The 16,974-nt window shown below is 38.6% G+C and overlaps 1 protein-coding gene across 1 annotated transcript; it reads left to right on the forward strand.

The window, feature by feature from the left end:
* Window positions 1–221: 221 nt before the first annotated feature.
* Window positions 222–16,806, forward strand: hsd17b12a (hydroxysteroid (17-beta) dehydrogenase 12a). The gene is made up of 11 exons (XM_084094996.1): window positions 222–529; window positions 9,492–9,538; window positions 10,614–10,689; window positions 12,352–12,459; window positions 12,785–12,853; window positions 12,903–12,943; window positions 13,379–13,413; window positions 13,872–13,953; window positions 14,375–14,440; window positions 14,883–15,032; window positions 15,684–16,806. Exons 1-11 carry the CDS (start codon window positions 352–354, stop codon window positions 15,789–15,791), a joined length of 960 nt encoding a protein of 319 aa, XP_083951122.1. The 5' UTR covers window positions 222–351; the 3' UTR covers window positions 15,792–16,806.
* The last annotated feature ends 168 nt before the right edge of the window (window positions 16,807–16,974 follow it).

A 16,974-nucleotide genomic window follows, 5' to 3' on the forward strand; every position in this document is an offset into this window, starting at 1 on the left:
CCAATCGCTTCTCTCGCAGAATAGTTTTTGGTCCCGCCCCATTGAAACAGGCAACCGAATGAATGAGAAAGGGCTCTTTGTGATTGACGCGCACGGTGGCCAATAAGCGGTAAGTGTCGATTGACGGACGCGAGTTTCGACCAATCAACAATGGATGTGGGCTCGCATGGGCGGCGATGGAGTATGTGGGAGGTGTGCACTTAAATCTGGATAGACTAGTACGTTAGAGGAGTTGTAGGGGTGTGATGCCACAACCTGCTTATAAAGGGGCGCACACGTTGAAGCTTTTAAAGCAGTGCATAACGACTAATTTTGCAGGTCATCCACCACCACGCACAGCCAGCCGTAGACATGGAGTCGTTAACCGTGGTGGAGACGCTACAGCCTGCCGTCAGAGCGATCTTCTGGGTCGGCGCACTCATCACGGCCTCGCTGGCTCTGTGGCTGTTGTACATGGCCATCACTGGCTTTAGGATATGGGTGCTGGGAAACGGGGATTTGATATCTCCCAAATTGGGAAAATGGGCAGGTAAGTTGAACGACATGCTTTGGGAATGAGCGCCTGCACTGGCAGGACATGGGTGGGATAAATGTAGTGCGCATTTGGCGCAGCCTTAAACTAAATAAAGCACAACTTCATGGATTTGGGGGGAGGGAACTAATAATTTTAACTTTTTTGCGCATCAGATTTAATACAACACGTTATTGTGATCGTTTACGAAGGGAGGAATACCACTCACGTACATTTATAATCCTTAAGGAAAGATTGGATCAGCAGACTAATTGAGGCATTAGTATTTTATGCGTATGGTCAATGGAGGCGACGTGTGTCTCAGGTTGACTGATTGCGCCATACATTCATATATTATGCGCAGAAAGCATGTCACTATGAGTCATTCAGGTGTTTCAGTCTGACATTTTTTATAAGCTTGCTCTTATTATATTCGGTCAAATACCACCAATTAGATAAAAGTTTATTGTTACAACATTATTTTTAATCTTATATTTTATTTCAAACGCATACTTGATAACCAACCAGATATTTCGCTAAAATCAAGATTATTTTATTCATTTCTAGTTTTTCCTCAATCGTTTATGCCTGGCCTGACCCAGTTATCCAGTTTTCCCGGCTGCGCGTGCCAGTGTTTGTCCCGACAAACGCTCTTTTCCACACTGCTTTCGTGGGTAAAATGCGGTTTAGTCTTCTACTTGATGTCTTTTCTGGCCGCTGTTGTCTGCTTCATCCCCTCACTAGGGCACTGAGGTTGGTTTTTGGCAACATGACGCAGTTTAAAACGCCAATCTTAATTATAATGCGGGTCCATTCCACGTGCGGCATGTGAGGGGAGACTTGTATAAAATGTTCAAAAGCCGTGAGGTTCAGCGCGAAGATTTTCTCCAGACACCGTAATCGCACTTTCAATAATGTTACTTCAAAACTCATCACACTGTGGAAGATTTTGAAATGGCTCATCATGCCATAGTCTTTCACTGCCTAGGATGTTGTCTATATAGGCAGCAGGTGCACCAGCACTCAACGCCCCTAGCGGTCGACACGGTTATTGCACATTCAGAGCGAATTGAGGGTCGCAGTATCTATAGTGAGTGTGCTGATTCTGATCAAATTGGGTTTTTATTTGGGTATTTTTATTAGCTCATAACTTTAATTTATAAAGTACCACTTGTCAGCAGGTTTGAACCTACAACCTTTTAGATTTTGGGGTTTTTCTCACCTGTAAATAAAATGTTCCTGTGATACTTCCCTCCAAAAATAAGCAATTATATTTTGTGTAAAAGTCAGCCTGTTTTGTTTTTTACTGATTGCTTAACTGTTTGACAACCGATATGCAGAACCAATGACATCACCTGTGAGCAATGTGGTTTTCTGTTGAATGTAGGTTAAAGGTAGGTGACTAAACTAGAGCCAATTTTCGATAAATATGAAAAAGTGAGAAAATATCGGAAAATAACACTCAAACCAAAAACTAATTTTGCCTGTATAGAAACAATGAATTGGGGACTGTGACATTGTTTTTCGGGACAATAACGTTCTTATTGTGAACATGAACTAAGAATTGACAATACTTCGACAGCGTTTAGCCTATTAATCTTAGTTAATTTTAACATTTATTAAAATCAAATGTATTTGTTAACATTAGTTCATTAACACAGATTAATAAATACTGTACCAAATGTATTACTCATTGTTAGTTAATACATTAATATCAATGAATGAGACCTTATTGTAAAGTGTTACTATTAAATTAATGTACTGATTTTACTTTAACTCTCCCCATTATTTTACACTATCATAGTGTAAACATGTTTCACAATTCAAATAACATTTTTTATGCATTACATAATTTTTTTGCTTGTGAATTTGCACTGTAAAATATATTGTTGGTTTAACTTAAAGATACCTGGTTGCCTTATAATTGAGTTAATTTAAATTAAAAAAATTAGTTAATACAACGTAGGAGATTGGAAATATGTTTTAACATAAGTGTGGGGGGAAACTGCCTCAATGTCATGAGAATTTCACAATGCCAAAAAAATAATTGGTTTCATTTTAAGCTAAAACTCGTTTCTCTTGAGTGAAATATGACCTGCACATTTCCTCGGCAGGTTGTATAAGAAGAATCACCTCTTTGCTCTTGGCAACACCACTCCCTTTTACAATGACTTTTTGAACCATTTCCTTTCTGTGCATTCTGTAAGTGTGATGTAAAAAATGAAGCTGATGAATACCACTCCCTGAAACCAAAAAAAAACCAGGGTACCAGTCGGACTCGTTCAGGTTAACGTACGCGCTTTAGAGGTGGCGGTGAGTAAGTGGAGATGGGGTAAACGAGTTCCTCTGCCTGTCAGTCCAGAAGCACAGGTCTTGTCAGGTTGAGCAAGAGTGCGTTTCCAGATCTCGAAACTCAGTCCACGTCAGTATGAGTGTAACTGAAGCTTCTTTGACATGTTTGCGGTCTCCCCCGCCTCCTCTCTTGCTAAGCGCATCATCTTACAGACTTGTGTCTTTGCATGTTGACGGTATGAGGACACAAAATGTCAAAAATGATGTGTTTTTGAAGATCTAATGTGCTGACTATGCAGTAGCTTGAAGGTGAGTCATGAAGTGGAATGTATGAGAAAGGCCCTGTGGTGTTCCTGTAGAAAAACCAGGCATTCCTGAGCTGAGACGCTTACGGGAGACTCCTGGTGTCTTTCTTGGGAACTGCACCACCATGGTTGTAAGCCTGTGGTTTAGTTATTGTGCATGATGTTCTTGAAGGATTGGAAGCACTTTTTTTTTTCCTTTTTTTTTTTTTAAGACCATTGTTAGTCAGATGTGGCTTCTCTATCTCTTTCTCTCAGCATTAAGTTATACATATTACAGAGGAAACCCAGACAGCATTCTTTTATAAGGAATCCCAGATGTGTTTTAGAACTGTTAAAGCTTAAAATAAATCTATGATGTCACTTTTATTTATTTATTTATTTATTTATGCATTACATAATTTTTTTGCTTGTGAATTTGCACTAAAATATATTGTTGGTTTAACTTAAAGATACCTGGTTGCCTTATAATTGAGTTAATTTAAATAAATAAAAAATTAGTTAATACAACGTGGGAGATTGGAAATATATTTTTACATATTTCCTGTGCTCCCGTAATGATTTTTTATATAAATAAGGATCTGAGATTCATCAGATATTAATCTGACGGTTTCCAAAGTTAAATCTCATGCCCAAAAATCATAAGAGAATTTATATTTTGCATAAAGGACATTTATTTTAGATCAAGTAAGATTTATTTTGCATTATGACTACAAATATGAACATTTTCCCCCAAATTACAAAGAATAACTTAAATTTTTTTCATTGGTGATTCTTGTCCTCATATTCTTGATTTAATTATGTATGTTTTATATACACGCGTGTGTATATATATATATATATATATATATATATATATATATATATATATATATATATATATATATATATATATATATAAATTATAATATAATATTATATTATATATATATATATATATATATATATATATATATATATATATATATATATATATATATATATATAATATAATATAATATAATATAATATTATATATAATATAATATTATATATATATATATATATATATATATATATATATATATATATATATATATATATATATATATATATATATATATATATATATATATAAAAATAAAAGTAAAAATAAAATTTTTTGTGTGTATATTATTCCACCTGGACTGAGAAAAAATGGCAATTTATTATCATTATTTTCAAGAAATGCACCATTTTCTTTAAGCACCAAAGTGTAATTTTTTTTTTAATTTATATTTTTTTATTATTATTTTTTTATTTAGGGTTGATGTATGACCTATACCTGTTTTTGACAGGATTCACATTTAAATGTCGAAGAAGAGACATCCATCATAGATCATAGATGCATGCAACATAAATGACATCAGTGTATAAGGACTGTAAGAGTATTTTTAGGTTTCTATGACTGGTGCAGTGTACTGTGAGAACAAGGTAGGTTGGCCTTTCTCTCAGCTGAGTTGTGATGCTGACCGAGCAGCGCTAGGAAGCCAGAATTAGAGCTTCACCCCCCCCCACCCACCCACCCTTCCCCATCTCTCTTGTCCTCCAGTGGCTCACTTCATCCTTCCTTAGAACACTGAATGTGTTTGAAAATCTCACAGTTATGTAATAGAGCTGCAGTCATTCATGGGGATGGGGGCGATTGTCACACAAACTTGCTTTGACATTCAAATCAAAGGTTTTTCAGTTTAAAATCCGGGCCTTTCTCACTCTAGTTGAAACTTGCCAGCATGTTGCCTTGTTATAATAATATGCTCAACTTTTCTTTTCTTGCTTGCTGTATATGCACAAGTTTGTGAATAGCAACATTAGCCCATTCACGCTAGCCAAATGGGACAATGTGAATGAAAACGTATTCGCGTGAGAGAGTGAATGTCGGCTGCGCAACTTGTGAATGTGTGAGCCCGTGTGCGGCGTGAACGATGACAGCGTGTGACTGTTCTTTGAAGAGGCGGGGGTCTTCAAAGAGAACGCTGCCGTTCATGTGACTAACACGCTTGTTGCCACGTGCCGGAGCAGAGGATGCTGGGTAAAATTGCCCCCTCCTCCTCTCTCTCCTCCTCTCTCTGTCTAAGCTTATCTCCATCCTCCATCTCTTGCTCATCCCCTCAGTAAGAACCCCTTTCCTCCCCTCCTGAATCTGTTTGTTCGCCCTCTGCGAACCCCCACCCTCCCTTTTTCTCTTCTGTCACGACTCTGCTCCATTATTTATTTATTTCCTGGAAAAGGAAATCTTCCATCTGGCGTTTAACATTACACCTACAATTCGCATCCCATTGTGAGCAGCGTGTAGCAGACGTTTATTTGGATCTCTTTGGCTAAGATTTAAAAGAGACTAATTTTAACAATTTGGATATTACCACACACACACACACACACACACACACGCTTTCATGATGCAGTCCTAAAGACACTAATTTCATACAGTACTTTGACATTAGTTGTCCATGACACGTGTTACGTTTGCACATATTTAATGCATCTACCTCTGCACTGGCGTCCAAAAATATACCAGGTCTATGTTTAGATGTTTTGAATTATTTCTGCCCTTTTCTGTTCTAATTATTTTTTTGCGAGGAGGAAACTGTTGCAGGGAGAACTATTGATTTTTCACTTCTTTTTTTGTGTTGGTACGCATGTGGCTTTTTGCTGCTATTTCTGATATTGCACCCTCTCACCCCCACATTGTTTTTTTTTTTCCTTCAATCCACCTTTATCCGAGTATAGATGCTATTTTGGGTGCTGAACTGCTCTGGTGTGTAGTTTTTTTTCCTGCTGGCCATGTGACTGGCTTTTGCTATTTAAAGCACGATGCTGCTTTGGGGGGAGTGGGCGGAGGTGTTATCATTCTGCAGTGCTACCGAGCCAAGAACGAGAACAGTTCATTCATTGAGGGAGAGAGAGTGATGCGACAGATTGCATACAGTAGCGGTCTGAATGTGGATTGCAGAATCCCCCCTCATCCCTCATTTTAATTGCGCTACACTAGCTTCCAATAACCCCCCACCCCCCCCCCCCCCCCCCTGTTTTTAAAAGTATAGTTCGCCTAAACCTGTTCCAAACCTGTATGAGTTTCTTTCTTTTGTAGAACACCAATGTTATTTTAAAGAATGTTGGTAACCAGATGGAAAAACAAAATACTGTGGAAGTCAATGGGTGTCTGGTTCACAACATTCTTTAAAATATCATCTTTTGTGTTCAACAGAAGAATCTCATACAGGTTTGGAACAACATGAGGGTGAGTAAATGACAATTTTCATTTTTGGGTGAACTATCCCTTTAAGCACGGTTTTCGTTCACGATTGTCCTCCGCTCTGCTGCAAGCATAATATCTGTGTTCCATAAGAGCCGGTCATTTTTGGGTTTTTTTCATACCGAAGTCTCTAGCTGGGTTGCTGGGGGATGCAGAGAGAGAGGGAGATTGAGGGTGAGCGGGCAGCATCTTGTTGGTATTCAAAGTGCTGCGGCTGTTCCAGACGAGGCAGCTATTTTTACTCACTCGGCTGCTTTTTTTAGCTCTGGAATATAGAGTCGGAGGAGGGCCAGTGCGCCTGTGCGCCTCCATATTTCTGAACGTACTGTTCGTGAATGTACCTGAGCACGACTGCTTGCTCTCTCTCTCTCTCTCTCTCTCTCTCTCTCTCTCTCTCTCTCTCTCTCTCTCTCTCTCTCTCTCTCTCTCTCTCCTCTCTCTCTCTCTCTCTCTCTCTCTCTCTCTCTCTCTCTCTCTCTCTCTCTCTCTCACTCAGGGAGCTGCTTCTGGGCCTGTTTTTAATCATTTGTTCCATGCTTTTGTGTAGCATCTTGCTAATACTGTTCATGCTACACTCTCAGGTTCTTCATATAACCATTGATGCCAATAAAAGAACCTTTAAAACTCCTAGAACCTTTCTATTGTACAAGCAGTTCTTTAAAGTGGAAAAGGGTTTTTAGATTATTAAAATGTTCTTCAAACTAAGAATTTATTTATTTATTTTTTAACCGTTCACTGAAAGGCTCATTGGGAAACCCAGTGTTTGGAAAAAAAAAACCCTTTTGAAACCTTTAGACTTGGGTTTTGATGGGCAGCGGTCTGTTCATGATCTGTCTTCTGCATTAAATTATCCTCTGAATGGTCCCTGTATATCTATATGTTGATTAGTCTTGGATTTTGTGTACATTTTTGATGGTTGTTGACAGTAGAGAGGCTGGATTGATGGCCTACAGTGTGCACTGTAAAAAAAAAATTGCTGCCTTAAAGTATACTCAACTTGGAGTTGAATATTGTATAAATTATAAACAAAAGTAGAAAATTGCTTGACTTATTTTGAGTTAAAGCAATGCAAAAACATGTTGTTTTAAATTATTGATCATATAATTTTTTTAACAGTGTGGCTGAGCATGTGCTCGCCACCTTCGTGTCTATAACCCATTCATTGCGTGGAATTCTGGGAATTGTCCCCAAGCGCTCCTCACTTGGGGACAGTTTGAAGTGTTCTGGTGTATGTGCACAATTGACTTTAAGTCTGGAATTCCTTACGTTTGGGGAAAATGTTAAACGCCTATAGCTGATCTTTTGTAAAATGTAGCCCGATGCGCGGAATCTTTTGGTGTGCGGTAATTTTTGGTGATGTTTGCTTTTTAAATGCTGCTTTGTTAGAGGAATGGAGTTATGTCTTGAAGAATTTACTATTTGTTCTGAATATTTTTTTTATTTATTTTTTCTACAGCCATATCCTCACAAGCTCTTGCCGTTGTTAAAAAAATGAAAATTAATTTACTCACCCTCATGTTGTTCAAAACCTGAATTACTTTCTTATGCAAAACACAAAAGAAATTTTGAAGAATGTTGGTAACCAACCAGTTTTGGTACCCCTTGACCTCCATTGTATTGGTAAAAAAACCAGACATTACTCATATTATCATCATTTATGTTCCACACAAGAAAACCAGGCAGGGTTGGAAACAACATGATGGTTAGTAAATGACGAAAGAAATTTCATTTTGGGCTGAACTATCTCTTTAATGTAATCTGTCCCATTGAGACAAACACAGGCGTGCTTCATTCTTGGGATGAATTTGAAAAGGAGCTTGTGAATCACCTTGTTCCTTCTCTCTTTCGATCCAGTGCTCTCACTCCCGTTGTCGTGCTCTCTCACTTTCTACCCACATCTGACTTTGCGCAGTCTCCCTCTGGTTTCTATTTTTAGCAGCCCCCAGGATCCCTCCTCACCCCTCCTGTGCTGTCGTGCTCTACAGACGTCATAACCCCCCGTTCTCTCCCCCACAGCCCTGTTCTTGCCAATGACCACTGCCCATGCCACACTTTGATCAGAATCACACATTTTGTCTTATTGTTTGCTTTTTGTGTTTCCGTGTGTGTTTTGTAAAACAAGAGCATTATGGGACATTGAGATGGTCTTAGTTATATTAGTAATATTTCGTTGTGCAGGCTTTTAACGCATAATCGTAATTGTGACGGGTGTCATTTCTGTGCTGCTAGCATCACTAAATGGAATGTCAAATATGACCGTTTTCAAACATCTGGATATAGACATAGGTTGCACAGATTGCCCCGCCCCCCCACTCATGCGATTGGTTGAGGCAGTGTTGTCGGTCGGAATTGTGAAATTTACAAATGTTAGTCAGAGTGTTTATACTTTTTGAGAATCAACCTACAAATGGCTTTCTTAGTTTTTATTTTATTTATACTGAGCTGTGATATGAGAAAGCATTTTTGATAAGATCTAATTAAAAGCAACAACAAAAGCAACCAGTTTCCTGAACGCTGTTCTCGTCTGCCATTGGTCAAACGGATAGCTCCCTAGACAGCAACATAGTGTCTGCCCAGATCCCAGCCACATCCACATGTGGATTCCCCGCGTACCAGATGTGGGCCACATCTGGGCCGACGCTGTTGCTGTCTGGGCGCCCCAAACCCACGCCATTGGTTGACCCAGTGTTACCGTGTTGGGTTTATTAGTATTTTCAAGAGTACAGAGTAATATTTTGTTGTCAGCGTACACACTTTTTGAGGATGTCAACTTAGAAATGGCCAATTGTTGGCTTTATATATCAAGCTAATATGTGAGTAGTTTAACATCAAAGAATTGTTTTGAAAATTCACAGTTGGCGCTTACACTTTTCAGGGAAATCAACCTACAAATGGATACTTTGAACAGTCTTTGCATATGAAGTTCAAATATAGGAAGTGTTGACATCAATAAAGTTGGAAGTTTAGCAGGTGTAAGGTTGTATTGATTTGAACCTAGTGTATCCGAGTACCTGTTTGCCCTGAATGTCCCTTTTGATAAGCTTGTTTTTGGTGAAAAATTTGTAATTGAGCTGCCGCAAACTGATCCTGTCTTTCTTTCTACTTTTTCTAGTTGTGACGGGAGCCACGGATGGGATTGGGAAATCCTATGCGGAGGAGGTAAGGGTTTCTCTTCTTATTTATCTCTTCGCTCCACGGAAAGCACAGTGACTCATCACAAGACAGAGGTTTCACTCTGAGGCCAAGAGAAGGAGGGTGACTAGAAGACTACTCCTATGTTACCTCATAACTCGTACAGTTCTTTCAAGTCACTGCTCACTCCAAAGCTAACATCAAGCTTCGTCTTTGGCTTTTTCGTAACAGTTAAAAGTAATTGGAGTAATCCACCATTGTGCAAAATGTGAAAGCATGACTGCTTTCAAACAGGTTTCCCCCTCAGACAATAGACTCATGTGTCATTGGTCAAACAAACAGCTAGCCCCACCCCCAAACACACACCATTGGTTGAGCCACGGTTGCCGTGCTGTTCAGAATTCTCAAATGGAAAGATTTTGAAAATGTGTGAATAGATTTTATGCGCCAGAGAAACTTAGAATTTTGTGTTTGAACTTCCGTTTCTGCGGTAGCTCTGTATATTTCTTTGGCATCGCTGTCGAAGGGTAATTATTTGAAGTGGATTTACTTATTGTACAGTTAACGAAAGTAATCCTGAGCATTGTAATGTTTGAAGCGGCTGTCATAACAAATGTCAGTATACCGGGAAGATTTTAAAATGAGCGGTTAATTCATAAATCTGTAAGATGCTGTGGAAATACAAACCGGAAGACGGAACACAACGAGCGCTGCGAACTTATTTATAGTTGGTTTTACATATTAAACGTGAATGGTAGAATATTTTAACAAAATTTTATCTGTTATGCATTTGTAAAATAATAATGCAAATATTAAATTTGTCAAAAGCTCATTGTCTGTCAAACATTTTAATATTTGTACTTCTCTGAGGAAAAATATTCTGTTGATACCCTTGGAAAGATTTAGTCTAGTCAGGAAAAATAGTCTTGAATATCCTGTGTAGTTTCTGTTTTAATACTCAATTTGGTTTTGCCCTGAAAATAGCCAAAGAAGCTGACATGGATCACTTTTAGGAGTTTTCATGGCAGTTATTAGCAAAAATACTTTGCATTGTTTCTCTGTCATAAATGAGATGATTCAAACTCTCCTCTCTTTCTCTTAGCTTGCTCGACGAGGGTTCTCCATGATGCTCATCAGCCGTTCCCAGGAGAAGCTCGACGACGTGGCAAAGTCTCTCGGTCAGTGTTCGGCCGTGTGTGTGTGTGTGTGTGTGTGTGTTGGCAAACTGCAGTGCTCATCTCTGTGAATGACCGACAGTCCTCCTGATGTTAATGAAACAGGCTTTATTTTTATCCCTGGCCTGAGAGGCAGGGTGGGGGCCTGGTTCACTGGCTGGGCGCAGAGCTGATGCAGCCTGGCAGGAGTGCACAGTCAAAGGTCCACGCAAGCTCCAGGGGTCATGCACCACACTTCTCAGAATAAGGTCGAACCACTGTTTGCCTTTCCTGTTCCAGTAAATGTGAATTACTTGGATGCTAGATCAGTGCTCACATGATGTACACATAGCATGAAGGTCCTTCCATCTGTCCCGACCAAGTGCTAAATGACCAAACATCGACCATTTAGACCAGTCGGATGTGTGGAGCATGACTCGTTTCCTCTACTATGCATCTAATTGTACTATGGTCATTCGTTTAAGGCTTTTGGTGTGAAAGCAGTTTCCTCTTCAATCTCTTTATATGCAATGAACCAAACAGAGTTTTTATAATACAATCTAACAGAATACATAATTGTTTTAGCATTTTTTAGATTTCAGTTACTGAAAATGATTTTTAGTTAAGTACAACACTGAATTTTTAAATATTGTATAGTATATATTATATAAAATAGTGTTGTTGAATTTTATTAATTCCCCCCACATCCTCTCAAAGTGTTCAAGGTACTGTCTGTCTTTTTTTTTTTTTTATACTTTTTTTTTATTTTTTTTTATATATATATAACTTCATTTTCATCCTCAATTTTCTTTTAGTATGAATGAATCATGACTGGCTGTGAGATTGTGAACAGGAGTTGTCTTGTCCTTATTTGGCCCCAATGTGTGTACTGAATAATGAACTAACAATGCCTTGATAGTCTTACTCGGCCATGATCAGCTCTCTATGCTGATGCGGTTTTTAAAATGTTATTAAAATCAACTTTTTAGCGGTCTTAAATGCAAGCACTTAACTGCAGAGGTTAGAAGGCTGAAAAACCCAGTACCACAGTCATGCTAGCAACACACAGAATGGGGGGGAACGCTATGGCTAGTCACGAACCGGGACGTAATTTTCCAAACCTAGTTCTCAAACCTAACATTTGCATTGATCACCCACCATTTAGGGTGTTATAAGTCACAGATAGCAGTATCCCACAAGCCCCTAGGACAAAAGTCTTTGGAGCTCATTTATGTGTGTGTTCTTGTTCTTAAAATAACCCTTCGATATATATAAAAAATGCTTCTCGCTGCGAGGAATTTTCCTCTCATAACTCAGTGGAACAGTGTTTAGACAAATGAGCCTTTGGACAATAAATTCTAATTGCTGCAGGCACATCAAACAAGCAGAGGAGAAGGAGGAGGAGGGGGGGGATTTAGGAAGTTCCTCTGACAGCTTTTTCTTGGTACGCAGCGCCCCCTGCTGGCCAGAAATCTGTGTTTTGGTGCAATGGGCAAAGTCCCAGAGAAGTTATTTTTAGAACAGCAGCAATAGCAGGGATGCCTGCTCTTGGACAGAGTTCTCCAATGCCAATATTAGGTCTGCAGCTGGAACGATGACCATTTCAGCAGTTTTCGGGGGGGGGGGTCTTCAGCACTCTGCGTATTTTTCTCTGCGTTTAATGTCTTTTTGTGCCTCTGATTACAGAAAGCACATATAAGGTGGAAACAAAAACCATCGCAGTGGACTACAGTCAGGCTGATATCTATCCTAAAATCGAAAAGGGTCTCGCTGGACTGGAGATTGGAATCCTTGGTAAGTTAAAAAGAAAATTCTCTCTACGCAGAGCCTTGAAAGTAACACAAACCTCTTGTCAGAAAGCTAACACGCGCGCAAGTTTCATTCACGATTCCCTGTCTGTGTTTGAAACCTCTTTTATTTGGCTTCATCCTCTCAGAAGTTTTTTTTTTTTTCACCTGAAATCGTGATTGAGTTTTTTTATGTCCGTGTTGTTCAGCGCTCGCATCTCATTCCTGATGCTTTATCGCCACATAGTGGTGATTCTTGGAACATTTCAGATACACATTCTCAATCGCATTCAACCACATCTAATCTTCTATTTTTGTCTCTTGATCCATAGTTAACAATGTGGGAATCTCCTATACATACCCCGAATTCTTCCTCCACATCCCTGATTTGGAAAACGTGAGTAACTACTTCATCTGAGGAGGTTTACATATTAGTAGCCACATTACTGTGAAGCACCATGATCAATGTCAACATCACCTCAGTGTGCCAAGTAAGTAGACACAAACGCATTGTGCTGCTGAAGGGCTTCGGAATTCTTAATTTTGAAAATTCTAATTAGAAATTTTAAAAGTACTGCAACATGTCTCTCTCTCTCTCTCTCTCTCTCTCTCTCTCTCTCTCTCTCTCTCTCTCTTCTCTCTCTTCATCTCCTCCTCTCTCTCTCTCTCTCTCTCTCTCTCTCTCTCTCTCTCTCTTCTCTCTCTCATCTCTCTTCTCATCTACTCCCCTCTTCTCTCATCTCTCTCTCTCTCTCTCTCTCTCTCTCTCTCTCTCTCTCTCTCTCTCTCTCTCTCTCTCTCTCCTTTTTTTTTTTTTTTCTCTCACCACCCACACATTCTATCTCTCTAATGCAATATTAGCATTTCAGATTTGAGTCTAACTCTTTTTTTTTTTTTTTTTTTTTGGTCCCCTTTTCTTTTGCCAGATGACTCGTTTGGTTCTGCCCAGAATGGAGGCAAGGTGAGTCCTGATGTTTCATTATTTGCGACTGGAATTCCTAACACGCCCGCTGTCACTAAAAGGGAATTCAGTACAGCTTTTTCAAAACAGGGTTTTTCCTCCTGAGCGTCGCTCCCCTCCTGTTTTCCTCCCCGACTCTTTGTGTAAAATTGAAAAGCAACAATGCACTGATCCGATTGGCTACTCTGAAGTCACATGCAACTCTGGGGCCAATAACGGAGCTGGGCAAATTTTGTACAAATAGGTCCAACCCTCTGCACTCCCCAGCACTCTGCTGCGGCTGCAGGGGTACTGCATGAGAACTGGTGCCATGGCAACACGCATGGCGACCATCATTAGACGTGTGTTGATGTGAGGGCTGCTTTCAGGTTTCCACAGCTGGAAAAAATACCTTATTTGATGTCAATGTCAAACGTGATCGGTTGAAATAAAGTTAGCCTTTTTTTTTTTCATTGCAGAGCTAAAGGTGTCATCCTAAATATCTCCTCTGCCAGTGGCATGTTCCCCCTTCCACTGCTGACCATCTACTCCTCCACCAAGGCAAGTGTCTTCACAGAAAAATCAGTGCTCATAATTCTTTCAGAAAGAAATAAAATAAAGTTTTTATACGGAACAATCTGAAGTTAACTTGTTCATTCAATTGTTTAAAAATTCGGTGGTATTATATTTATTTATTAGTATTGGTAGATAATGTATATTTAATAGTTTGTGCACATTTTGTTTTCTATTTTTACATTTAGATTACCTTTGCCATCATCTAACGCTCACTTAAAGTGAATCTTTAAAAACATTAATTTAATAACACTAAATGTGTAAAATCTGAGTATAAAATATAAGTGAGTATACAATTTTCATACTGTACATTATAATGTGATAATGCTTAAATTCACTTGCATTTAGAAATTGATTAATTTTTAGGAGGTTTTTTCGAGGATGATTTTTACTTGTCATCTTTCTACAGGCTTTTGTGGACTACTTCTCTCGTGGACTTAATGCAGAGTACAAGAGCAAAGGGATCATCATCCAGGTGAGAACTGCCATTAAATGCTACTTTACTTCTGTAATGTGCCTTATTAAAGAGTGAAACATTATTAAATGGAGGGAAAAAGTGGATGGATGGATGGATGGATGGATGGATAGAAATTATATTTTGTATGCTGCATGGTTTCTTTTTATGCTTTTTATATGCTCAATGTTTTGTACAGCACTTTGGTGCAACTCTGTTGCTTTTAAATGTGCTATAGAAATAATACTTGACACTTGATAGATGCATGCATATAGCATGTGTGTGTGTGTATATATATATATATATATATATATATATATATATATATATATATATATATATATATATATATATATATATATATATATATATATATATATATATATATATATATATATAAATCTGAAAAAAAATCGCTGAAAGTGTTTTTAATGACTAACAAACCTCTCTGTCCCTGCCGCAGAGTGTGCTGCCTTTCTTTGTGGCCACCAAGATGACGAGGATCAGGAAACCAACCCTAGACAAGCCCACCCCTGAACGCTACGTGGCTGCTGAACTGAACACTGTGGGACTGCAGGACCAGACCAACGGATATTTTCCTCACGCCGTCATGGTACGACTGCCTGAATGTCTCGCCTCAAATCTCAAATTCAACACAAGTCATTAATTCGCCATGTTTCCATTCAAAGTTGCGAATTTAACTTTGTGCTTTATTCGCAAATATTTTATGCGATTTATTCAAATGAGTCGATGAGAACAAAATCGTCACTTCCTGATAAACTTCCGCTAAATATCACTAAGATAAATGGAAGTTGCAGCAGTAGGAGAATCCACTGTATATAATAATAATAATTTACGTATGTAATAAAGTACTTGCACTTTGCTTTTGGAGGCGGATGCCTGCTGTTTAGGAACGCAATCGTGTAAGAAAGTTCTGGCTGGTAATTATACCGAAACACTTTGATAGATTTTGCTCAGGCATTTCAGAACAACCAAAACGGAGTTGGTGATGCTGTGCAAAAAGATCGGTCCACTGATTGGTCCAGTTATGCCGTCCCATCACAAAGTCACATCTTTTTTTTTTTGATGCGCATCAAATAATTTTTTGGTGAATGTGTTTCTTTTGTAGATTGTGCATCTTGCAGTTTCCATCCAGCTTCTTTTAATGTGATATCCCAAATACACATTAAAATAGGTGGATGGAAACTTAGCTAGTAAGCATGCTTGTCACCCTAACCTTGTTTCTTATCTTCGTGTCCCGCAGGGCTGGGTGATCGCCATCCTGGCCCCCATCCAGCTGGTCATCTGCCTGGGCCTGCGCTTGAACAAGTCCCAGCGCGGAGGATACCTCAGGAGGAGAAAGCTGCGATAGGTCGAGGACATTCTATGATGGGAAACCAAACAGGACAAGATGTTTTATAGAATATATATGTGCTGAGATTTGAGATTCATTTTGGATCTCGCGTCTTTGAAGTGCTTCCTCTTATAACACACAATCGTTTCTTTTCTTCTTTTTTTTTTATATACATGTATAAATATCTGGACATGCTTACGTTCCACAATGACTTGTTGCTGAAATGGGAGGACCAATCTTTCTTTATAGGGTGAACAAAGTATTACATTTTGGAGGAGGGTTTTGTGACCACTGCTGTTGTAAGCAGAGGGCTATTTATATGGTGGTGGTGTTTTATATTTATTTAATTACTAATTATAGATATATTTCCTTTTATCTTGGATGATCTACTTGCACTCTTCTTGTTAACTTCCAAAAAACTTGTTTGCAATCATGCCTTGTAGTGATAAATGGGTGCTGGCCTTTCTTATCATTAATTTATCATATTTAGCAAATCAATGGTGGCTATTTTTTGAATCCTGTACTGTATCGATATAAAATCAAAGGTCTGATTTAAGTGTATTTTTGTACATTGGCCTTTTCAGGCTGGAAGTTTACCTGTCAGCTTTGGTTTATTGAAACCCTGTGCCTTTTTATAGAACATAAAACTTGGTCACGATTATTGAAAGGAGATCTAATGCACGTTTACAATATTTTCTCTGCTGAAGACTTTAAGGTATGGTGGAATGTCACCAGTTTGTCTTGGGTTTCATCCAAAGATGGATTTGAGGATTACCTCAATAGCTTGGATCTCTGTATGATTGTTTATGGACAAGTGCCAGTCAAGTTGAAACATCCAGGTGATTGATCCTCATTAGTCATCCCTGGTTTAACTTGAATGTTCTCATTCCAGGGGTGTCGAAGAGTGGAACACAATGTGCTGCTTTACTGATGCATGACAATCTGAAGTGCTTGTTTGTTAATAAAAATGACTTTTCTGTAATTATCTTGTATTTGTCCTTTTTAAATAAATTTAATAAAACTGTGAAGATTTGTTTTGTTTTTTTCCTTATTAGATTTCTATTAATGTCTGTCCTTAATCCAGTACTGATCTACTTGTACAAAATTATGATGGCTTAATAGTTTTGAGGTGCTCTGACACTTTGCATACTTAAAGGGATAGTTCACCCAAAACTAAAATTCATTTACTCACCCTTAAGTT

Source organism: Abramis brama, assembly GCF_963993115.1.
Source record: "Abramis brama genome assembly, chromosome: 20".
NCBI lineage: Eukaryota > Metazoa > Chordata > Actinopteri > Cypriniformes > Leuciscidae > Abramis > Abramis brama.